General features: G+C 42.1%; 1 protein-coding gene across 3 annotated transcripts in view; it reads right to left on the reverse strand.

Moving 5' to 3' along the window:
- Positions 1–24,784, reverse strand: part of unc5cb (unc-5 netrin receptor Cb) — a 140,171-nt gene extending 115,387 nt beyond the window's left edge. For 2 of the 3 annotated variants that reach the window (XM_085413893.1, XM_085413892.1), the window contains exon 1: positions 24,211–24,784. In XM_085413893.1, the coding sequence (XP_085270019.1) occupies positions 24,211–24,328 (118 nt within the window). In that variant the 5' untranslated portion in view covers positions 24,329–24,784. Of the gene's footprint in view, positions 1–2,363; positions 2,392–24,210 lie in introns of those variants that run through there. The other variant, XM_085413894.1, reaches the window with a different exon arrangement.
- Positions 24,785–25,886: the final 1,102 nt, after the last annotated feature.

Here is a 25,886-nt window from a genome sequence, read left to right on the forward strand (position 1 = left end):
AACATTAAGTTGGTCGATAATCTTACCGAACTGAACACATCCATTCATTAACAAACATTGTGCATTTATTGAATTTAATAAAATCATGTCTTTATTTTATTTTTATTTTTTTTAAACGGGATTTTCTTGAACTTTAAATACTGTTCATATAATACTAAGAAAAGAGGTGAGCGTGGTGGGCACGCGGGATCATCCGACAGGGAGTTGGCTGCGGCTTTGACAGTAAAGCCTGTTCTCACAAGAGCACTGACAGGCTGGCAGGGAGGCAGTCTGCCTCCATTCTGCGGGGGCAGAGGGGGGCAGAGAGAGGCCCAGGCAGCAGCGGACTTATGTGCTTTGGGAGATGTTCACAGCAGGCACAGGATGTGTGACAGAAAATGGAAAACCAACAGGCACCTGTTAATATTCCTTCCACTCGTTCACCTACAGAAACCTTGTGATTTTACTTGGACTTTTTAGTAAGATGCAAAATCGAACTACTGTCAAAGGAAAGGGCTGCACTGGATTTACAATAACAACAAACAAAAAAGGAGAGAGAAAGCCTCGTTTCTATTATGGCTGGGAGCCAAAATCGTAACAGAAAATTTAGTTTAATCACCCACATCCGTTTCTCATTTTTAGATAATACGGGTATTATCAATAGCGGTACATTCAATCGTGTAAAACAACAAAAAACTGCTTGGCTTTTTTTTGTTTGGTTTTAAAGGAATTATACTTCATATAAGTTTTACTGTATTTTGCATGCTGTGACTTAACAAAAAAAAAGATCAGGGCTTTAAGTGAAATACAGCTCACTACGATTACAAGAATCTGAGGTTTTTGCCACTTTGCACATCATGACGGAATCAAAGAAAAGCAGACAGTTCAGCGGGGAAGAGCAACCTTGAAATTATCAGCAAAGTCAAATTTAAATACCTCCTGATTTTCAAAAACATACATCAGCCTCTCCCTCGCTCGGCTTTGCATTCATTTGGAAGCGGAGGAAAACAGGAGCCATGGTGAAACGGTGAAGGAGACAAGTGTGTCATTTATCCTTCCAGCTCCAGGTTAATTGACAAGATAATTACGAGACTGAGGCAAAGGATGAAAACTGACAGTGGTGCCTGTTAGTGCATTTTTAAGACTGAAGCATAGATGGGCTCTTGAACATGTGCACATGTTTTGAAGTACATTTCATTATGCCGGCAGCTGTATTTGTTTATTTGTAATGAGCAAGTACATTGCTAATTTTTTTTTCATGGGAAACTTGGCTGCAGTAAAGCTACTCTTGTTATTTTCCCCTCAAAAACATTCCGGCAGTCTTTCACACAGTAGCCTCGCTAGCCAAATTGTTAAAAAGAAAAAAAAACCACTGTACAAACATAATATGACAACAAGACCAGAAACCAAGCAGAAAAGTGAAACTTCTTACTTATCTTATGGATCGTGTTCAATCCATTGGAATGGAAAAAAAAAACTATTGTTCAAGATGCACTATAGTGATTATTTTCAGAAAGAGCTACTTAGAACTTTTTTTTTTGCTTTGTTAACAGACGTTCAGTCAGTAAAGACCAGTGTAGTCAAAAGATGATTGTTATTTCCATCCAAGCAGTTCAGATTTGGTGCTATGAGTCTCTTCTGAGACCTGTTTGAGCTTCCACATGCACATGAAAGCCAGAGGCATTGAGAGCAGCAGCACAACCCCTAAGAACAGAGCATTCAGTGATAACAGAGATTACATTGATTGAGTACAACATAGCATGAAAGGAATAGCACAAAAAAAGGTTGGTTGCAAAGCGGCTAGCAGATACTGATCCACCAACATTTCAGGCTAACCCTAAGTTTATATCCAATTCAGGACCAGAAGAGGCCAGGTACACCCTGGACAGATCTCCAGTCTGTTGCAGGATTAACATTGTAGCCTGATTGAACTAATGCTTTGCTCAATTTTGGCTGCATATAGAAGCAACAAAGCTATTAAGCTCTTCAAGGGAAAACAAATGGCAACAATGGGCTCAATCACTGGCTCAGTCCTCTCAAAGTAGGCCTTAAATAATATACATGTGGCAAAAAATGAACCTCAGTAATTACTATTCCATAGCAACACTCTTCAGCCACGCCTTATGAAAGCTTATTTCACAAATTGTAACATCATTTTTGTTGCGGCTGCAGTCGGTGAGCTATTACTGTAGCCCAGGTAATATAGAAGGAAGCCCTCAGAGAGTTAGTTTAACACAAATAACTGAATGATGAATGTGGCAATAAATGTCGTGGATTTTAACGTTTTCTTTTTCTAGCATTGTTCAGAAGGACTCGACATCGAAGGCAAGCCAAGCGGATGTCAGTGAGTCATTCATTTTGCCCTGGGGACTATGGTTTCTCACCTCTGGTGTCCATTCTCTCTGTGTCCCTCTGTTTCTGGTGCTGCAGCTTTCTTTTTTCTCTTGTTCAGCAGCTGTGGAGAAGGGTTAGGGTCGAGGGAATCTCATGCACACAAGGATGTGCTACTGTTAGGCTTGAATGCAGCTGAGGGTGTGGAGGCACTGGGCTGGGTTTTCCCATGCCAATAGTTAACTGTTGGCTGTATTGGAAACTGTGGGGAGACTTTCACTGCCCTCTGGATCCCTGCACTGGCCCCTGGCCCAGAGGCTGTGTCTTCTCTCCTGCTGGGACACTCAATGGACTCTGTGTGTGTGTGTTGTGTGTGTTACTGGCCAATCTCAGGAGGGGGTTCTGTTATTCAGTCATAAGCCATTCAGCCACCAGCCTCAACATCGCAGGCCGCCAGGCAAGTCATCTATCTTTAAAAGACAACAAACTAGAGCCTTTCCCATTCACAATTTAAACTATCCTCATTTTCCCCATCGCTTTTCTCTTCAAAAAACCCCCCTATTCATTTTCAGGGAACCATTTTTTCTTCCCCCATTTTGGATGACAAAATTACTGTTTGCCTTTGTCCCTCCCTCCTTCCGTCATCCATCTAGTTTTAGGGTTTGTGTAAGACATCTCCTGCAGAGGAAGTTGAAAGCATTCCTCTGCCTCCCCTGTCATCATGGCTTATTTAATAACTATCCCAATAAAGTCAACGATAAACCCCCACCTCTTTTGTATGTGAGACCCCCACCCCTCACCCGCAGGTCTGATGAATGGGGCCATCAGGCATGCCAGCTGCCCCGGAGGTGAGCAGGCTGCCCCCGCCGGGCAGCCAGGCCACCGAGCCAGGGGGAGGAAGTGGAGCAGAGTAGAAGAGGAGGCCAGGGCAGGGCCAGCATGCCAGAACTCACACCAGGCAAAGCTTGGACAGAAAGAACTAGTGGAAATATGGAGAAGCGTAGGGAGGGCTGTGAAGCAGAGGGGTACAGGATGCACACGCAAACAGGAGGCCAGCCTGGACGCCAGCAACGCAGTGGGCAGAATGGATACACTCACAACATGGTTTTGCTCACAGCTTGCTCATGACTTTCCACTTCTCTTGACAACAGTTGTTCCATATTTTACTAAGCATTACATTGACTTGGCAATGTCTGAAAAAGACACATTTGCATTTGTCCAGTGATTTTTGCGTTAATTAGACAAAATGTAAATCTTTTAACTGATCGAGGTTACAGCTCGGGGTCACAGCGTATACCAAAACCTGCTACAGGAGCTCATTCTATGCAACGCAGTGCTTCCATCCATCCATCCATCCATCCATGCATAAATTACAGAATGTTTAGTATATATTTTTTGCATTTAAAATAAGATGTTTAAGGTGTGCCTGTATGTGTGCTTGTGTAAGACAGCAACAGGGAAAATGGGGCATGGGTAAACGGCACTGTATGGATCCTAATTTGGGGAAACTGGACATGCTTGCATGTGAATAAATCTCCAAGGACACTCTCTCATGAATGAAAAATAGGTCAATAATTAGAGAAGGCTAAGCATGGTCAGAGAGCATAAACACATATGAGTGACAACTGCTCCACAGCTGGCTGTTTAATTCCAAACCAGAATTGTTCATTAAACATGATGAACGTCAGTTATTGGCAAGCCAAAGCTGTTTCCGTACTACCTGCCATATTTCTTGACTCTGCCCACTTTAACAGCTTATGTGACCCCCTCCCATCCACTTGGACTGCCAAATAGCCATGCCCTCTATTCATTACACCACAGTTTCTCTCTGTTCCACTCACACTGATGCTGCCAGCCTTGGGTCTGTTGTGCAGACACACAGAGATGGTAAATTGGACAAAGTAAAAAACTGGGTAAGAGAAATTTTGACTCAGTGAATAAAGAGGAGAGGCCAAATGTTTACCCAACACAAATCCTGAATCTCCAGATGAAATGCCCATGATGTGGGACTCATATTCAGTGGAGGAATGTACATTAACCCTGCATAAGGCAAGGCCGACGCAAAAAAAAACAACAACCCAAAAACCATCCAGTAAATGACATTCACACAAGCATTTTTCTTAATCCAACCTTCTAGGGAGAGACTGGCTAGATTTACTCAGGGAGAAATTGCCAGCTTGAACCCTCAGCCTACCTTTGATTTGCTGAGAAGTTGCTAGTATATTCCCTAGCAGCCGCTGGGTTAGCTGATTTGCTACCTGTTAAAAAAAATCTTTTATCTCCATCCAGCTCGCTTTCTCTCTTTACGTTCCCATCCCTTGCCACTGGGGAAATCTTCATTTTCATATCCAAGCAAACATTTTTATAAATGCAAACAGGCTCTCTAAAGACAGCTTCAGAGGCGAGACCTGCCCAGTACCTGAAAGCATAGCAGCACGTCTCTCCTGGCCCCTGCCCCCAGAGTAAGCACAGCTGTGTTGAATATTTCCCTCACTCTTCAGTTCATTTGAGGGTGATCTGAGCTCGGTTAGCCCCCAGGACATGGAGCGGTAAACAGGCCTGACTATCAAAGCAAACCACCTCTGTCAGAAAGACTTGAATATGAGCCTCTGACCACTGAAGCTGTGGATGCAGGCGCAGAGGCAACAGCGGGGTAAAGCTCAAAGGCTCCTTGACAGCAGTTGGTTTGACCTGGCGCTATACAGGCTGAAAAAACAAGATTCCCTAAACCATCAGTGGGCAGCAGGATTGTACATCTACTGTAGCCATTATGGTGATTACTGCAGTCTAAATCACGAGTGGCTCTAAACTAACTTAATAACCAGACACATTAAACTGGTCGGTTTCTTTTTCTGAGCTCTACAAGCTTAAGCTACAATTTCGTTTTGTACGGGTGGTTAAAACTGAACCAAGAAGAAGTAAAAATTCACACGATTCCTCTGAAATCTTCATATGCCTCCATACCCATTTTCAGGTTAGGCGTGTGGCTGAGCTTTCAGTAAAGAAATAAAAAAGACGAAAACAACAGATTTAATGGCCAATGTCCACGTGGCAGACCGGCAGGCAGTAAGGCACCAAAGCAGCCATACTGTGACTACCCACATCCTCAGGACGTCCCGTCACCTAAACACAGGCTCGTGCTCCAGGGGAAATGACTGGATGCATTTAGCCCGGCTCATCACAGAGTAGCATTCATCTTCAGGAAATAGCATGCTCTGTGAGATGTGTTTAACTGGAGACAGTCAGAGGAGAGAGAGAGAGAGCTAATGTCCTAACCGCTGGCCTGTTGTTGCTTTCTGCAGTAACATAAAACTAGGAAAGTGCTTCTTTCTTTTTGGATTTGGGGTATGCAACAACTTCTTGAAGAGTATCTACACTCAGTGAACTAAATCATACACTAGTCATTATTTCTCTCATTACTCTCATGTTATTATGGTGCGCAGAAGGCCACAGCCCAAAGGGCTGATCTTCACCTCTGTCAAGTTTTGTCAACCTCCATAAATTTCTTTTTACCCACAGCTGCACACTTTGGCAGTGTTACTGCAGAATTAATGCTAATTAATGCTAACAAGTCCATCACAGCTTGCCCAGAGTAAACACAGATTAACTTTAGAGAATTTATGCTCCTCTAGCCCAACACACATCTGAAAACATCATCTGCTGGGGCAATCACAGTCAATTCTTTTCACACATTGAGCATTAAAGAAACACATGTTTGATATAACCGTCTGCCTTTGTAAGCTGCTGAAAAGTATGGAGTAATAAAATCACATGGAAACACTGAGTTGATGTGTTTCTTTTACACACAGCTGGGCATGTTTTGCCGAACGTGTCACCGAAATTAGCAGAGATGTCAATGATGGATGTCCCCCGGCAGAGTGAACTTCAGAACCTCTTTTCAGAGGACTCTGAGTGTTTCAACATTTATCTGGAACAAACTCTTTAACCACAGCCATTGTGAGACAGCACTGAAATCCCTTTAATGCCAAAGGAATGACACGACTGGTAAAGGAGAAGACGGAACTGTTTTAAAGGGACGAGGAGGAAGGGGGAAAAAAAACACTGTGAGGGGGCACTTAAGAAATCCACTGCGATATAATGTGTCCCTCTGGCCCTGACCAATTCCACTGTTCACTCTTCCTCAATATCCTTTCATTTCTCTGGTGTTTACCATGTAATTTCTGCAGAGGACTTAACAAGATCTCTGAGCCTCATTGGTTCTGCTGGGGAATTTGCAGAATGACCATTTCTCACTGAGTCCAATGCTCTCTATTATTTACAGGGCTCATGTAAATACTTCCACCCCATTCCTTGGAATATTTTCTTTCTAGCTATTCCCTTGTGAACTACAAAAAAATAAACAAAAAAAAAACTAAATGGGAGAGTGACACAGAAAGAAAGACTCTGTACGTGTGTGTTCTTGGTAAGCTCCTCAGAGGTGGGTGGGGGCTGTGAAAGGCCACATTGTTGATGTCAAGGCCAGTCAGCATCAAAGGACTGATTCAGGTTGCGAGAGGAGTCTCTCTTGCTCTCTTTCTCCTCCTCTCTACACGCACACATACCCTCACATGCTGTTCCACTCAGACCCCTGAAGACCCCAAAAGAAACATCATAGTTTACTGTTCCTGCTCGCAGTCAAAGAACAATATTTGGAGTTGACGTATAAATTTAGAGTGAGGGCGACAAGAGGGACTAACGTGCCTGAGTGAAAAATAAAGTGGATCTCTCTTTATTCCCCATCCGTCCACTTGACCAAAATGCCTTCCAAGGCTCAAGCACATCTTTCAATTGGATGCCTACCTGCTCACTCTTTCAGGGCTTGGACCATTTTTGAATTTCTGTTATAAATGTTTATTTCTGTGATAATCCTTAGTTTTTTTTTAATGTCCAAGGTAAATGTTCCACAAAGTGCACCACATTGGGTAGTAATAATAACAATAAATAGAAGAAATAATAAGGTGGTTGAGTTTGGATTTTATTTTTCACCGAACCTGTGTTGTGTCACTTCTCTGTTTCTGTTCAAACTAAGCAGCTGGGAAAGCCACAGGGCTTACTGAGAGCTTTAATTACACTGAACAAAGTGCATTAGACCGGTGTGTGCAAGTGTGCAAATCTGTAACTGTTACTTCGTGTGTGTGTGTCTGTGTGTGTGTGTGTTGTAAGGGGTAGGGGTGGAGGGCATGTTTCTGTATGAATTTGTAAAGTTAGGCACCAGTAGCGGCGCTACCATGTCAGGATGAGATTTAACGAGCTTTAATAACAAGCTTTAATGAGCTTAATTAGGAATCCATGCGATCCCCATGGAAACGTCTCAACCCCACAGAACCCAGCTCAGGGTCTGAGGAGCTTTCAATTGGATTACTGTGGATAATGTCACTGGGACACAACAGTGGAAACAAACAGAGCCCAGTGGGGGTGTCAGTTTGGGAGGGGTGGCAGGTGACCTGAATGGCAATAAACATGGGATGGATGTCAGCGAGGGACTTTGGCAGTGGAGAAATACCTGCTGAGGGATCCAGGGGAGACCAAGGAGAAGAGATAACCAGAAGACCGAGCGGGATTAGTGTTGCTCAGAGATTTCGCTTCTGCACAGTAGGCACAGGAGAATGATTAGCTTCCTCGGCCTATAGACTCAAATTTATTTATTTCACCATTCATTCTCAGTATTTTCCATTCTTTATCACAATTTTCGAAAAAAAACAACAACAATCGACTTTGTTGTGCTCGCAGAATTTGTTGACTACTCCGTGACGAGAAGTAGTAAAAATATGTAATTATTATACATACTTAAAAAGAAATAATGATTAAAAAAAAAAAAAACAAGGTCATAATATTGTTGCTTTTTATTAGTGCGTTGCAAAGGAGCGGAGGAGTAGGGCAGAGGCACTCATTTTAAAAAGACTGTGAGAGGATTTAAAGAGTGACTGAGCCTATACAAAGATATCACACATTTCATGACCTAACTGTTCCTGTTAATGCTGTCTATAAACTATTTACACAAAAAATACATACAATAAATAAGATGAAGAGACATCTGTTCCCATGTGAAAAAGAAACACAAAAACTTTTATGTTTCATCTGTTTTGCATGCCTCATGCGATTTACTCGTGAAAGGGGCATCTTTTGTATTTTTCCTCTTACGACGTGACTGTAAGACTAAATATGGACCAATAAAACTTTATACTGCATGAGAAAAATATGAAAGGAGAAGTAAAAGTAGAGGAATGAAAGAGGGGGGAAATTACTTTTAGGACATCCGACAATGTTGTGGGAACTCCTTTTTGCTTATGAGAAGATGAGAAGGAGCTGCTATTACCATTCATCATCACTACATACCAGCAATGTAACAGGACTATAATCTTGTTGTCCTGAACATAAGTGATGGGAATGCACATTCTTTCAAAGTGGTGCAACATTTCAAGGAACAGGCTGCGTCTTTCAGTCTTCTTCTGTCTCTCCCAGATCAGTTTGCCTTGCGGTGACCACGAGAAGGTTTTGTGAAGCGCGCTCCGACAATGACAGAGTGACCTTTCAGATAAGCATGATAAAGCTGCCCATCCCAGCTCTTACCTCTTCCTCCCATGTGTGTGTGTGCACAAAGAAATGTGAACGTGCACAGACGCAGAGGTGAACACACACAGGCATATCTGATGACCTACGCTCTAAGTAGATGAAAAGTCCTCCCTAAGGGATTTTTCCACAGGAGCACACATGGACACACACACACAACAGCTAGACTTCTTCCCAGACACAAGATCATGGGATGTCATCTGGCAACTAGGGTATCACTAGGCCCTGGGAGCTGTGCAGGTCACAGAAGTCTCACGGACAACAACGGGCATCTATACTCTGTCAGCCTCGACTTGGGCTGTGTGGCTCATCTTTCACTATCTGTCTGCTGAATTCTCTTGCGCCTGTAGTCCCTTCGTGGTAGCTCTATATATAGTCCCAATGCTTCCCAGGATTCTTTGTGATGTCCTGCTGTGGTGGAAAGAGTCTGGGACTCATCATTATAAATCAGCCTGTTAGAAGGAATAAAATTTTAAAGAGCTTCTCCTTGGATTCGAGCTGAACTCTCCATTAGTGGGACCAGAGCAAATGGTTGCTTGCATGACAACACGTAGCAAATCAACACAACAACCCCTTTAATCACCCTCTGAGTCCTTTTGTTCTGCTCCCTATCTTATTCTGCTCTCTGGGCTCCCAGCGATAAAGTCTAGCGACCTCTGTGAGGAGGATAATCATCACAGGTACGCATATACTGTACCACTGAGATCAAATATATGGTTTATTACATCTGCATCTCCTTAGTTCTTAGCCCTTATCTGCTGCATAATATAAAAATACTTCAGGAGATATATTTTTCTAACCTTGCATAGGTCCACATAAGGGGGATTAGTAGGGAGGAGAGTTTAAGCTCATCTTATCATGCTGTATTCTCTGGCAAGGGGTAGGACTGCTGACAGTATACAGATATCAGGCTTTAGGGATATAGGAATGCCAGAAACAGAAACAGGGCCACACAGCAGGAGTGCCCAAAAAGACAGTGATTAGAAGGCAGAGAAGCAGATACAACGAGTATGACAAAAGAGCAATAAAAACAAAAGAACATGCAGTGCAATATACCAGCTTCAGAGCACAAATGCACACAAACCCGCTCACACACACACACACACACACACACACACACACACACACACACACACACACACACACACACACACACACACACACACACACTATGATTTCATGATTTCATTTCATGTCAGCCTTGAGGGAGAGCTGAACTCCTCGCCTCATCATCATCCCCCTTCCCGATCGCTCTGTTCTTGGCCTGCTGCACGCCTCCAGGGCCAGCGAAGGCAGCGATTAACGACAACAGCGAGAGTGTGTATGAGTGTGTAAGTGTGTGTAAGGCCCGATCGTTAGAGCGGCCAACTTGTGTAATACAATTACAGAGGCTGCAGAGAAACTGCTAATGTGCACGCAGGCAGCTCCGTCAGATGGATCAGGTATTGAGTTTTCTATGCTTAATTCACTTTCCAGCACACACATGGGTGCATTAGTTAGATTAGAGTAGCGGGAGGGGACGGGAGCTGGGGTTGGTCTACCGCCGGGCCGAGCAGATTTGTTTAGTGGTGGCTGTCAATTACAACCCTGACCCTTGCACTAAATGGCTGCTCGTCCAGTGGAAAGTAGACAAAAGCCAGACAAGATTGGTCAAGACATGGCCATTTGCTGCAGACGATAACAAGTGGCATGTTGTGGAGTAAACAACGGTCAAAACACTGCGAATAATGCTCCGCCAATAAAACAGAGTGCTGGGGGCCCGAGCAGGCAATGTAACCATCAGTAAGATTAGTGGGGCAATGTTATCACTAGGACGTGGCAGTAATGGGACAATGCAAGGCCAGGGGTGGATGGGTACTTAAAAATATGAAATGGAAAACAAATTATTTAATTCACTCTTTTCAAAAGTCTCCTGCAATTTAAGAGACCGATTGTAGAGGCAATCACTTAAAAAACTACTTACCCTGTTGTGGAAAGCCAAAAATATGAAAGAAAAAATTTTAATCCAATTATTTATTCTCTTTGGTTTCATATTATGTTGTTATAATTTCTTTGGAACTTTATATTATTAAAAAATAGATAAAAAAAAAAAAACATTTTCGAGAATAAAACATCTCATTACTGATATTTTAATCTGCATATGCCTACAGAGCCGCATATGGCCTGTATATCCATTATATTATAATGCAACAAGAAACAAGCAAATGTGGGCACAGGCTGCATGAGCCGATGCTATAGATCCCCACGCACAAACATATGTTGTTTGAGGGGCCTTCTGTCTAATTAGAGGAATTAAATGTACAATGTACACATCAACTTCTTTCTTTTTTTTTTACAGTAAAGCTGGAGCGGCTCATCTCAAGGGAATGTTACTCAGGAATATACAATCACAATGTTTGTCAGGAAATCATAACTCTCTTCACGTGATGATAAATATCATTAAATCTCACAGAAGCTCTTTTTTTTCTCTCCGGTAGCTAAATGAGCGTTGGCGGGTGGGTGGACAAAGTTTCCGCAGTAAACACCTCCTTCCCATGTAAACATATATAATCACAACAAGATGGGCAATGCAGAACAGCTCGTAATTGTATCAACGAAGTGAGATGATGAGTGAGTTTCGCAAAGGGGGGGGGGGGAGCGGAGGGAGGGGGGAGCATTGCAACTGATTGAATTTAAATGTCTGCTTCACTCCCAAGAGACCACCCCAATTCAAAGGACAGAGATTGTCTGCATGTAACTGGGGCCACGCAGTAACAAATAATCCTGTAAGCCTTCACAAAAACTCTCTTTGTGGGCACTGACAGTATTTTTTTTCCCCTCGTCTTGACACGAAGCTTCTTCTAACAGAGAAGAAGAGAGCCAACGGGAAAAAAGAAAAGAAATGAAATGAGTAAAGTTGGATGTGACAGGCTGAGCAGAGAAAACCTTTATCCACTGATAGATGTTAGACAGCTACATCCCCTCATTGTGACACATCCATCAAAGCGCTGATCACTTTTGTCCTCCCACATGTCCAACCCTTGTGTGTCAGAGCTGCTTTGATCAATCCAATTTGACTCCGCGACTTCAGACAAAACAGTGTTAAAGGAGTGACCTCTGACACTCCTTGGATTCGACATGCCTGGTTTAAATTCCTTCAACAGTGTACTGCATTCTGTCAAGCTCTTATTAAAGCAAACTACAGTAACAGAAAGAGAATGGAAGCTACTGTGTAAATATTCCAGCGTGAGTTTGCATGCCCTTGTCCCCTAAATTCAATCTCTGTGTGAGCAACTGCCAACTAGAAAAATGGCAGTCAAAACCAAAAACAGGTTGCGCTGGTATCTGGTGTTCCACAGAGAAGAAACACAATAAGGTTCAGATTACTCTGCCAAATTTCCCAAGAAACTGCAGGGGAATGGAAATATGCAAGTGAGCTGGTAACGCTCAGAGCTGCCCAATCCTTACAAAACATTGGTTTGTTCGACACTGTTGTATTTGTTTACTAGATTTTTGCTTCTCTTCCACGAACAAAAAGCCACACAAAACAGCCCAGAATAGCTGAGGGTTAATGTGTCTGAATCCTGGATGCTCGCAGGCTGTTCATCCTGTGGGTAAAAGCCATGCAGCTTACGAGTGGCTCTTCTATTCCTGGCTCTGAGATCCTTGTATCCACCTCACCTCTTTTCTTTTTCCCTACTCTTCCTCTGGCCACATATTGTTACCTGGGTGTCATAATGAGCTGCTAAATAAAATATCTGGTAGAGAAAAGAAGTGATAATAAAAAAAAAGTGGCTACCAGAAAGCAAGTTAGGCCTTCGTAGACTTCTAAAAAACAAAAATACTGTGATTTAGTAATGTGCAGCTTTCTAAATGCAAGAAGTAACGAACCCGGGCAACGACTACCGAGGAAACTCATCAGCAGGGATAATTTACTACGGTATTGCTCCTTCTTTTACACAGCAGAGGTTACCCCGCTCGCCCCCACCACATCTCCCCAGTGTAAACCTTTTTGCTTTTACCTGAAAGGATCAGCTTACCTCACGTCAGCCTAAAAACCATGGGAACCCCTATGCGTGGTGTGTCACCACTGAATTATCGGTTTCCGCTGCACATGCTCCTGCATATCTACAGCAAGCCATTATGGTGTATCGGTTTACAGTTAGTGTGCTGACTCCAGTGCAGCTGGTGTACTGTATGGAGTCATAGTTTATGGATGTCTGGAATTAGAGAAACAAGCCTGTTATCTTACTAAGCTCTGCCATTTCCCCCCCCCCCCCCCCCCCCTTAACCGAGATTGCGCTTCTCCATCGATTTAACTCAAGGGAGAGCAGCTCTACAAACCCTTCAAGTGTGTTATGAGCAATTATCTTTAAAAAGTGATGGGTAGGTTGACAAACCCCTGATACCAGAGGGGCACTCCTGTGCCTTGGTGGTTAAAATGCTGACCATAAACCACATCATCCACTCCAGGCCAGAGGGAGAGCTTTGGTCCACGTCTCTCTCTCCCCCTCTCATTTCCTATATGCTTGTGTGTGACTAGAAGTATAAATGTTGCTAACCTTCCTAGTCAGCTAGAAATACTAGTCAGTAAAATGTATTCCCATTTTATTTTACTTAAAAACTGATAGTTACCAGATCAGAGATGGTGTTCAAACTATAACAGACCCAGGTTTTACCATTATCTGCACTGGGCTATAGCAGCTAGCATGAAAGAGACCGAGGCTACTGTTACGAGCACTACTGAGGTTAGCAAAACAAACAAACTAATCTGACACTGTGCGTGCTTGCAAGGTTAGACACAGCCAAATGTTTCAACATGCTAACTAAAACATCATTTGACTCAAGAAGAAATTTTGATATAGCTCATAAAATACACACAAGATATTGGTTTTGGCCAATGGTAAACTTTGTCTGTTTCAAGCATGCTTAAATGTTCTCCATCTTTCAGTAAGTGAAACTAGTCCAGTTTTTTTTTCTTTTGTTTAAAAACCTAGCAAACTAGTTACCAGGAGCAATCCTATTCAAAATGGAAAATCGAATAGAATGTGTGATGTTCCAAAAATTCTACATTTAATACAATATTAAGGTATTATTGCCAATATTATAACTACCAGTAAAACTAAAGGCCTGACAGCGGGAAACTTTTTGCTACTTTTTGCTTGTCAAGTGAACGACTACACTATGAAGCCACAATGACATGCTAATGGTAAGCACTATTTGGCCATTATTGCACTGTACATCTTTTATAATGTATTATTGTAGGGCCTTGACCTTATAATATGAAGCATCTTAGGGCAACTGTTCTGATTTGGTGCTATATAAATAAAGCTGAACTGAATTGAACTGCATTGAATTGAAAGTACAGATGACTGATTGCAGAGCAGCTAGCTTTGTAAATAGGCAGTCAAATGCCATGATGTGAAACAAGTTCTAGCAAATAACTTTATACTGGTGGTAAAGGAAAGCTGCATCTATCCTTCTGGAAACACCGTAAACACATTTTAAAAACAGGTTGTCAAAGACCAAACAGCAATCACCCAACTGACAGCTTCAGAACCACCAAGTTTAACTTTGAGCTATTCATGCATATTTCTAAACTGCAGAAAATTATCCTTTCAAAATGGAACAGTACTGGCGCTCCAATATGCATGTATCCCTAAGTCTGTAAAATGTACCAGCAGCATTTAAAACACAATAAACGTCTATTTTGTGTTCAAGCCTGGATGGACTAGGAGCTTGTGAAGGTTACACATCAAACAAGAGTTGTGTTGAATGCAGTAAAGCTCATCCCGTATACAAAATATATCCATTTCAGACATTTGACCTGGTTTGGGGGGAGGGGGCTGCCAACCCCCCTCGTATTTCTGAGAAATCATCACAACAACATCCATTATTCAATTTCTGCCTACTCTTTGGTTAAGTTCTTGAAAGGGGCAAAGGCAAAGCTGCAAGCTCTCCTCTACCACCAATTTATTATTGCACCGTACAACTTTTATACTGTATTAAAGTAAGCGCATTTAAACCAATGAATATATGAATGCAATGCCCTGCAGGAAAATATTGTGCTGCTTTTTTCAATCCTTTTGTCTTAGAGCATAATGTAATTCTGACATTTAGCTACAGAAGTGAACTTTCAGATTTGCTCATTTGCCTTCTGTTATTAGCAACCTCATCTCAATATCATTCATTAAAATAGGAATGCATACAAATCAAAAGACAACAGAGTAACTTATTAGCACCGCCTTTTGGTTTCCTGACAGATTCCAGAAGAACAACAATACAGTACATTTTGCCTGCTCTGGCAAGCCCACAAATTGCAGCAGCTTCAACGGTGTGCTTTACATGTTAGGAGTCATAAAATAACCTTTCACCGTGGGGCTTCTGTCTGGGCCCCCTTTAAATGAGACCCATTGAGCCTGCCCCAGTTAAACACTGTCTGCCATTACTTAAAACACCAGGGTCTGATCGTGGAGATATGGCACGCACACACACACAAACACACAGGAAAGTGCTGACACCCAAGTGCAACCTCAAACTATTACTGGACTTGCAGCAATAAAGCCTGAAATGCTGAAAACAGGTCAGGCACAAGGCTGTTTGAGCCTGTGGTGGTAGACATGATGGTGGTAGAGTGTGTAGTTAACGCTGCTTTTAAAGTCGTCTTCTTTTTTTACATTAAACCTGATGAATTCCGCAGTGTTTGCTGAGACACGCACAGTGTAATTACAGAAAAAAAAGACAAGACGAGCATGATTTCAAGAGACGTGTGTTTTTTTAAAATATCCCTCTCTCGCATTTTGACTCAACAGGAGTGTATGGAAGGTTGGGCGGGGGGATCAATCATCCAGCAGTACATAACAATTGTGAAGCTTTAATTTAGCACCTCATTTAACTCAGTAAAAACAACAACTTTACAGGCTGGCATTCTGACACACATTTAATTCTGCCCCCTGGTAATGGTCTGCTCTGTTTAAAAGTCTGTTTGGCAGCTCTGTAGATAACAGATGGAAGAAAAATGAGGGGAATTATGTGAAAGATTGATTTCCTAGGGATGAATGGTCTGGTATTCGCACAGATTTATCTGAAACAGACTTTCTCGGACTCTGTTATTATTGAATAAACATACACGCGCGCATGCACACACACTCTGTCACCATATGCAGGCAAACAACAATGTGCGCACACAAAGAGACGCACAGCACACAAAACACCATAGTCATGCAAGAAGGCTAAGAAAACAGAAGCACGGTGAATTTATGAGTGTACAGTACATGAACATTTCTAAAATGGTAAAAGAGTGGAGCGCAAAGGACATAGCTAGGAGTTAGGATTTTCAAAATATTACCAATTTTCACTGCCCAGATCTAAAGGATGCCAAATAATCTGTAGGTAGAAACAGATATATTTAACACAGTCAGCACAAATGTGGCTTTCCAGACAAAAAATACAACTTTTCCTAAGTCTCTTCCCCAATGTCTAGCAAAAATTTACTCTTTTTGAAGAACAAGAGCTCCCATTGTCCTTTTAGATGTCCCAAGCCTATCTTTAAGGAACCATAATATAAACCAGAGACTATAACTTCTCTTGTGGCATCTCAAACGCAGACAGGAATGAGGCAAAAAAAGAGAGAGAGAGAATGAAGGAGGGGGACGGGCGGGTAAAGTACCTCATTTGAGCCCCATAAAAAAAACAAGACGGCACAAACATTTATCTGTGGTCGGGCTTTCATCAGATGCTTTAAGAGTGCAGGAATAACAAGAGAGCCGGATGCTGATAAAGTAAAGACAGGAAATGGGGAGCGTGGGTCTCCTACTCTCATGTTTCACACGGGACAAGGGGTCCTATAACCTCCACCCCCTTCCTCTCTGCTCTGCTGACATACGTAGACCACAGCCCTCCCCAACCAGACGTTAGCGCAGCAACTGGAAACCACCACCCCTCTAACAAATGCAGAGATGAGACAACAAAATGAGGAAAACGTTGAAGTCTGCAGGTATATAAAATGTGCGGCTGTTTCCACTTGATGGTTTAAGTCAATATAAGCCGGCTTCTCAAATCATTTATTACAGATGAGTGTTCTTCCTTTTCATTGTATATATCTGCTTTTGTCTCATTCCACGAGTGAGGCTCTGCCTCTGAGCACAAGACGGGGCAAAGCCGGGATTAAGGGTTTAGCTTTGTCAATCAGAGTCAGAACTGAGGGAGGGATAGCAGCTGCATCTCCATTCTGAGAGGAAGAGACTGAATTTCTATAGAAACACCAAAACCTGAGTGATTCTGTGCTATATTTGTGACTCAGGTCAGGTGTTATGAGTCACCACTGACATCATCTCGCTCATTACCGATTTCCTCATCAGAACTAAACATTTAGTCTGGTTTTAGCAGAAATGATGGTAATGTGATGGTAACAGAGTAGAGCACTGAAAGAGTATGAAAGGATGATATCTGTGTTCAAGACTGTTTGTAGAGTCCCAATTATTTATCAATCAGCTACAATACGTTTGTTTTTGGGGAATTTCTTACATCTAACCAGGAATATTTAGTATGCATGTATGTAGGAGATACAAGCACACTAATGACAGTGTTAGGGTTCAAAAGTTGGTTGTCAACAATTTCCAATGACTGGTGAACATCAGTATTTTAAGCTACAATTATCGGCTGGCTAGCTGACTGAATATGTTATCCCTGCAACAGCATAGTGACCTGTCCAGGGTGTACCCTAAATTGGATAGGCATGAGAAAATAGAATATGGATTGATGATGGATTATTTTACCTTTAAACTTCCTACCACCCATCTTTGGCCTAGATTATTGAGCTATGCCACATCAGACCAGTGCTTGCTCTGTAGCAGTTACCGAGGCTGTTCATACTCCATGCTGGGCCAGGAAACTAAGACTACAGGGAACAACGTTAAAGGACATCAGGGAAATAACTGCATTCTGTCAGCCAGCACATTTTGCTTTTTATAGCGTCTGTGCGACTACATAAGATTAGCCACGTTCTAGGAGCTTCTCAAATCCCCCCTAATTCTGTTTATTTTGTATCCTAATCAACTTTACAAGAGTAAATAGCATGTCTGGAAACAGCAACAGCTCAATTATAGTAAAATGCAAATGGTTATTAAACAATTGTATTAAAAAAACACATCAGAAATATGGGATAAGAGTTAGTTTACTGTATAAAAAATATAATTTGTTATTGTGCATCTTTAACAAATCTTTAAGAAACACGTATTGATTAATTAATTGGTCTTCAGGCCTTTCTGTGTGGACTTTGCATTTTCTCCCTGTGCCTGCATGCCTGGCTTCCTCCCAAAGTCCAAACATGTGCACGTCGGGTTAATTGGTTATTCTAAATTGGCCACAGGTGTGGATGCAAGATAGATAAAGTGCTTAAGTCCATAAAACACAAGTGCTCTATGGATGTGTTTGAAAAGGTGCAGTGTAAGACTAGAAAAGCCCTACGTAAATGCCAGGCCGTTCCTTCCATTTTAAAAAACATGACGCACAAATACAGTGAGACTTCCTTTCAGTTCCTTCCACATATTTTTCCCCTCATTTACCTGCCTGTCCTTGGCTGATATCCTGTTAGGAACACAAAAATGCCAGAGGACATTAGTGGTTGAACATCAGGGGGGAGGCCATGATGCCAAATTAAAGGGCAGGAGTGGAGTGTGTACTTATACTCATTCATGATGTGCTCTGTCAGCCCTGCTGCTTATAATGGCATGAGAAGGGCCACTTAACTCATAATCACTTCTCTCTCTCCCTTTGGCTCTGTCCTCCTCTGTACCCCACCTCAACCCCTGATTTTCTGACTGCCGGCTCTGATCTTTAATCATAAATGAACTGTAGATCAAGAGCAGGGACAGTGGTCCACACCCCCTTCCCTCCCTTGCCGAGGCTCCTGTAATCACAGGGCTCTTGGCTAGTAAGAGGCCAACAAGCCTTTGAATGAGAAATGACTGTACCTCTAATGCATCAGCCATCTCAACTTTGGAGAGCCGCTTTCTGGCAAAGGGTGTACAGCAGGTAGGAAATCAGGTCACCACTATCGTCGTCTTCACAATCATTATCTCCGATCTCATCCAGCAGCGTAATTGAAAGTGGGACCTTTTATACAATTATTTTCATTTGCTGTCCGCAGCCTACAGTATGCGAGTAATTTCTGCCTTGTGGTGCACTCCAACTTACTGTACCCTAAAAAGAAAAATCATGCACGCCCGCAATCTAGGTGGTGCAGCATGCATTGTATTGAGACACAAGTCACCCTCCCTGGCAAAGGCCTGCTTGTCAAGTGCTGCTACTTGTGCCGAGTTCTGCTAATGGACTGCTAATAGGAGTGAATGTTGCACTGTGAAGCTCCCCTGTAGTTGAGAGTGTCACACAGGGTGATTAATGACACACTCTCTTCTCCTTCCAAGCCTGTCCCTGTCCTCACTCCATATCTTGCTTTCACCCTTTTCTCTCACCCACCCTCTCCTGCCTCGAGGTCCCTCTCCTCCTCCTCACCTCTATTCTTTCTGTCCCTCTCTGAAGTCCCCCCTCCCCAAATCTCTTTTCATTTACTTCAAGATTTTAGCACACGGCAATCTGAGAACATTATTATTATTCACCCCACAAATCAAGTATACTCGCAATGCTAAATTGTAAATTGCTTTAAAGGCATGCAGTATGAGCACAACACATCAAAACTGCATGGAAGCATTAACACAAAACTCAGTAGGAAAAAGAAAACGTTTAGGTTTAGTTTACAAGGAGCTTCAACTTTCTATTATGCTGATGATCAGGGATTACATTTTAACATAAGTTGAGAAAAACAAGGCAGAATTTATAGGAAATTTTAAGTTTTTAACTCTCTGATAAGGAATTTACATTCTAGTGGTTTTGAGGGGAGATTATGGTGGTCTTAATATGCTCATTTCCAGGTCCACAGTTTATCCAAGGATTCTACTGGAGCAGCTTTGCATGATTCAATCACATATTACTTATTAATCTTATAGCGTGCCTCGGTTTATCCACCGTCGGAAACAAAGCCGTATTAACTCCTCTCACATTCTTCAGATTGGCTGTCTCTAACAAACAGAAGGTTTGAATAGAAGGTGAGTGGGGCAGAGCTAAATATCCACTAACTGGGATTACTGTGTGTTGAACTTGTACAGTTTAAAGAGGTAATCCCAGTGAGCCATTATATATACACATTATTTGAAACATTAGCCAGTTTAATGTTTTTAGGCCCATTAGGAGGGAGAGAAAGAAAAATCCCAGTGGTCCCCTTGAGTTTAGGGATTTTAGGCTTAGTGTTACTCAAAATGTCGACTGGCTTGACTCTTGATGATGGAAGGCTAGCAAGCTGGCTAATGAGTATATAGCAGCAGGAATGGTTCCCCACACCCTAAGAGATGTGAGTGGTTTCATGAGAAACTGACATGATGTATCACAATGTCAGAGTTTCTTTTGGCTTTATTTTGATAATGGGGGAGGGAGTAATGGACACAATATTTTTGGTTGGCATAATATTTTTTGTTGACATAAATGGTCACCGACTGATCACATGCAGTTTTTAATGACATAGAACACTTCAGTTATTTATAGAAAATTATCCTTGGATATGGGTCACGTTCCCCGGGGGTCCCCAGACCCCACTTTGTGAACCATCTATAAAAATGTGACTGATTTAGACATCATTTGGTACTCTGCCATATTTGCATCATCAAACTGAGGTAAAAGTAACAGTTCAAGTGCTGTAGTAAGATTGGAAAAGAAAAGAAAAGGCACGAAATAATCAAACCGAGGCATTCTGATGAACTGGCCAAAAAATGCTTAGATAGAAGACTTGAACTAAAGGGGAATGTGAACACATAACCAAAGTAAATTAAAAAAATCTTCACGACAGGCCTGAGTGCAATGACAGACAGTATTCGTGTCCGCCGCCACAGCTGTTCCCGGCCCCAAAATAGCAACAGAGTATATTTTTTGCGTTCATAACAATAGCATATGACATCAAGTAGAGCAAGGAAGCAAACTCAGCAGCTACTTTTCACAGTAATTATCACTCGCTACCAGGCTCCGTCTGGCTTAAATCGCAACCAGCATGCAACTGTGACCTCACACAGCCATACTGTGTACACACTTTTTTTTTTTTTTACTTTGCTCTCTTCGTTCACCTGTGCATATCACAGCTCAATCTTAATTTCCTTCACTTACACAAAATCCTTCAGTTACATAAATTTGCTTTAAATATCACGTACTGCGAGCTTGCATTGATGGCAAAGGCTATCACAGGAGGTCATTTATATGTACTGCTTCTTCGCACAATGCTCTCATTGTGCATGTAGACCCAGTTTATATAATGACCTCTATGGTTGTAATGTTAGCAGCCCCAGGGGAAGCCTCTTAGAATAATAATAGGCAGGGAAAAAAACAAAAAAAACAACATTCACATTTACCTGCATTCTTTACGAAGCACACAGAAGTAGCCTAAAAGCTGAACGAGTGTGTCGTACGAGGAAAACAAAGAAGCCTCACTGTGTATGAGTTACAATATATCTGAAACCATAGCTGTCCTTTAACTTTTTCTCTCCATAAACAATCCTCAGAGGACACATCATCAGAAAGTGGAGAGGCAGGAGAGACAGAAACATGGTGTGAGAGGCAGCACGAGAACAGCGCTGTGGAAAAACTGAACTAATCCCAGGAATGCCAGCGCCCATGTATCCACTGCCTAACACAAGAGGTACACTATATAAATGCCAGCGTTAAGGTCAGCCATGGAAATGAAAGGAAATCGAGAAAAAGGAAACACCTTAAAAAAGTGATTTTCCCTCCCTTATCATGCATGTAGCACAACACATGCATGTTACCCACTAAAGACTATTGAGCAGCATATATGGTTAATATGCATTTATTGATTTTTTTTTTATTTTAATAAACCTGGATAAATAAATGTGAACTGGACTAAAATGAGCCACAGCCCAATGGTGAGGGAGTTTGGACTTTTAGGGCGGGGCAGAATGTGACGGAAAAGAGAGGATCCACTGCTAAATTGAATGCGGCACAATAACTGTTTAATCTCAGATGTCTTGGTTTTTTTCCAAGATTTAAAAAAATAATAATAATAATTAAAAATACAACCTGATTGCACACCTGCCAATAAATCTTTTATCAGAGCAGCTATTCCATATGTTCCCTGTAAGAACTTGACATCCTCCATCAGCTTTAACAGTACGGTGGAGCTCTGACACCTCCATGGAAAAAACTGAATTGTATCTTTTCTTGCACCAAGGGTTTCAAATCAAGCTGCTGTCAGAGCCCTCAGCTACTTTCCTGGCAGCTCATTGCATATATCTGTCTCAACTTGTCTCCTTTCTGAAGAGTCCAGCAGGTTAATGAGAAGGATCACTTCCCGGTGCTCGCCTCTGTCTAGAGGATTAGAAAGCACTCTCAAAAAATAAATAAAAACTGTAAACACATATTTACAGCCACAGAAAGTAGGTCTGAAGAGCTGCGAGTAGAAGCACAGCGTTACAGAGAGCGCCCGGGTAAGTGAGCCACTTTGATCACCAGTAGTTTTACACTGAAGAAGTGACTCTCCAGCGATTAGAAAATGTGTAGAGCTCATCAGTGCCCCAAAATAGCGAGGCCCATTAATTAGGCTCAAACAATGTTCTCCTAGTGTATCGACTTCTTAATGGACAGATAAGAACCTTGTTCGTATTCCCATCCAGTCAATGGCACAGGGCTCTCTGGGGTTTTGGAATGGGTATTATGTCATCTCACCATGCCCTTCAGAAACTGGACCTGTGCTGGGGTTTTTTCCCTCTCTCTTTCTTCCTCTTCCTCTTCTTGCTCATTAACTATGTAGGAGTGAGATGAAGGTCTGGAGCAGCTAGATAAGGTTGCTCACAGACCCTCTTCCCCTGTCTGGGATATGTGCTTAGACTTCAATTTGAGCTTGTAACACTTTTGCATGAACACTGAAGCCTCACAAAAAAAAAACCCTAACTGTTCATGATGTCACTGCAGAAGGGAGTATATCTGAAATGGTCAAACCTCCCCTCCCATCCCCTCCCCTCCATCTCATCATGTTATTCAGACAACAGTAGATTCCAGACAAGACAGACCACCTACCTTAATTCCACAGACATACACTCTTGGCATCTGATACACATGCACAAACACATAGTGAACACTAAATCCTAACACAGATGGCTTTTTCTCAGCTCCCTTTGTTTGACAATCTTGCACGGTAGAAAGAAGATTAAGTAAATGGCTTCAGGTGTTGTGGCATTATCTCCAAGATTTCTGTGACTGACAGCCACTCTGCAGTTTACAGAAACATCTTTCACCAGGCAATTCTTTGAAGGAGAGGTTTTGTAAATCTGCTTACTGATTGAAACCAAGCATAATGACAAATTAAAGCTCGCTGCCGAGATATGTGTGTGTGTGTGTGTGGGGGGGGGGGGGGGGGTGTTGAAGATTTTCTTGGCAAACTTCACTTCACGACTGAAACTTCCTTATTTAATTAGACATTCTCCTGAGCAAAAAGTCAAGATCATTTAAGCATTACTAGCTTCACTGGGCTTTGAGATCATTCTTCATTCTTAGATGATCTGATTGTTTTCAAATAGTGGACCTCTAATTTGGGGATTACAGCAGTCATCAATCAACACTGAGTAAGATTGAATAATATGAGAATGAATGGAAGTTCAGCTTTCTTGATTTGATTAATAGCAGCCCGAACAGGAATATTCTAATATGACTGCAGGTAATGGTCTACATGTTATATTTTACCTGTAATAACTTGCTGTGATTCAGGGTTCTTGTGGCTAATTACAGTTTTCTAACACGTTTTTTTTAATGTGTAATGCTATTTTTTTGTGTGCCTACACTAAAATCTTTAACGGTTTAGGAAGATTTAAAGCAACAGCCACAATATTAAGGGCATCTCTTGAGCTTCAAAGCAACACTTCTCCATTTCTTTCCTCGGAGAAACAGATGCAGGGCTGTGATGCTTTGGTTTCCAAGTGCAAAGCGTAGTTAATATAAATTATTGAATAAAAACTTTTTTCCCCCCAGTGAAGGCTTCTTTGGATGTAGTATCTTCATATTTACCTCACATAAAACTGCTTAGCAGTAGGCAGCCTGCTTTAATGAAGGCTACAGCCTATTATTTCTAGTACAGCCGAACTTCAGGGGCATGAAGTGGCACACTGTATTCTTCTATTAGGAGTGTGACTAATTATGATTCCGTTTTGTCTTGCACAACAGCGCCACGAGAGTTCATAAAAGTTTTCCTGAGAGCAAAGCCAAAAGGTTCACTGGTGAAGAATACACTTTAAAGTTTACCTTGAGCTACACCGATGTCAACCAGAAGGAAAAGCAAAAGCCAGGATACGGTCGGCATCTCTGGACAGGATCTCGGCGATCTTCCTCCTTCTCTGTCAGTCCGCGCAGAGTACCCCATGATGAGGAGTCAAACTACGCTCTAAGGCGAGTCCCAGTCACTGAGAAATTGATATGAAATGCGCGCTGGTGTCCCTCGTTACGCTGCGCAGCACTCCACAAACCCTCACAACCCGGGCGTAAAAGAAAGAAAAAATAGCTTTCGACAAAATATATCCAGCGCAGTGTTTTTGCAAACATGTGACACTTTATGAAACAAGAGGTGGGTGCATCGCCCTCTGTCACAGAGGATGTTGCATTAAAATCTGTATCCGCTTGCTTTTCCCTCTAAAGGTTCACTTGCTAGAGGTGTGGATCGATGTTCTGACGGCAAATTCATGCTCCCACATGAAAGCAAAGTCCGTCCAGCAGAGTCCGAGTCTGTGCAGAACCCTTTTTCACTCGTGCAGTGAGAGAGAGCAGTGTGTGTGCGTGCACCGCGTCTCCAGCGCTCCACTGACGGCACTGAACGAACCAGGGCAAGGAGCCGTCTCTGCGGGCTACCTTGCTCCTTCAGCCAATCCAAGTGCTCCGGCAAGTGGCGGCGCTGCATCAAAACCTGGCCCGGACAGCAGCGAGGAATGGATGCTGATTTTTTTTTTCAGCTGAGAATTTTAATCACGCATTCATCCAGGTTAGACTACGAGACAGAAATTAGATTAACAGAAATATGAGTGTATGCAGTGGAATCCGTTATGTAACGCTTGTACTTGCGCGTAAATTCCTGCATCCAAAACTAAAGTATCATTAGGGGAAATCCTTTTAAGCTGTTTAAGCCCATTTCAATATTGTTTTTTAAAAACGATTTTAAATACTCATTTATGTGTAGTAAGGCTTAGAGATGCGCAGTGAAAATGTTTTTACCTCCATTTGAACTTTAGAAATACAGATCAGCACCATAACATCAACAAACTCCCCCCTACATATATGATATAAGTCGTTAATTTAAGAGTACTTTGCAAAAATATTTAGTCACCCTTAATTTCTTTATATTTTGCAAGGAAAATGGGAAGGTTTACTGAAATGTGCAAACATACGTGGAAATACAGTATATAAGCTTAAAAGTCAATATGTTGATGCCAAACAGCTTCAGTAATGCTGAGGTCCGGGCTCTGGGGAGGACAATCCATGAGTGATAGTGTTCCATTGGGTGTTTTTCTAACCAGGTATGCTTTTACTGCCAGTGCGTTTGGGATCATTGTATTGCTAAAAAAAAAAATAAAGCACTGGCCAATCAGACACTATAAGGTGGCTCAAAATCTCACTGTACTTTCTGCATTCATAATTCCATCAATATTGACAAGATCTCCAACACCACTGGCTGAAACGCAGCCCCAAACAATGACAGAGCCTCCACTGTGTTTTACAGATGCCTGTAGACACTCACCGTTGTACCTCTCTTCCATTCAAACTGACGATAAACTTCATACTGACCATATACTTCAAATTTCAATTCATCATTCCATCAGACATATCGCCATTGATTTTCACACCAGTTTTGGTGTAATTTGGAATACCTCAGTTTTTTCTCCCTGTTGCCCTTTCTTAAAAATGGCTTCTTGACAGCTACTTATCCTGCA

This window comes from Rhamphochromis longiceps, linkage group LG7 (assembly GCF_057381845.1).
Source record: "Rhamphochromis longiceps isolate RC_006_pf linkage group LG7, R_longiceps_female_GT1.1, whole genome shotgun sequence".
Lineage (NCBI taxonomy): Eukaryota > Metazoa > Chordata > Actinopteri > Cichliformes > Cichlidae > Rhamphochromis > Rhamphochromis longiceps.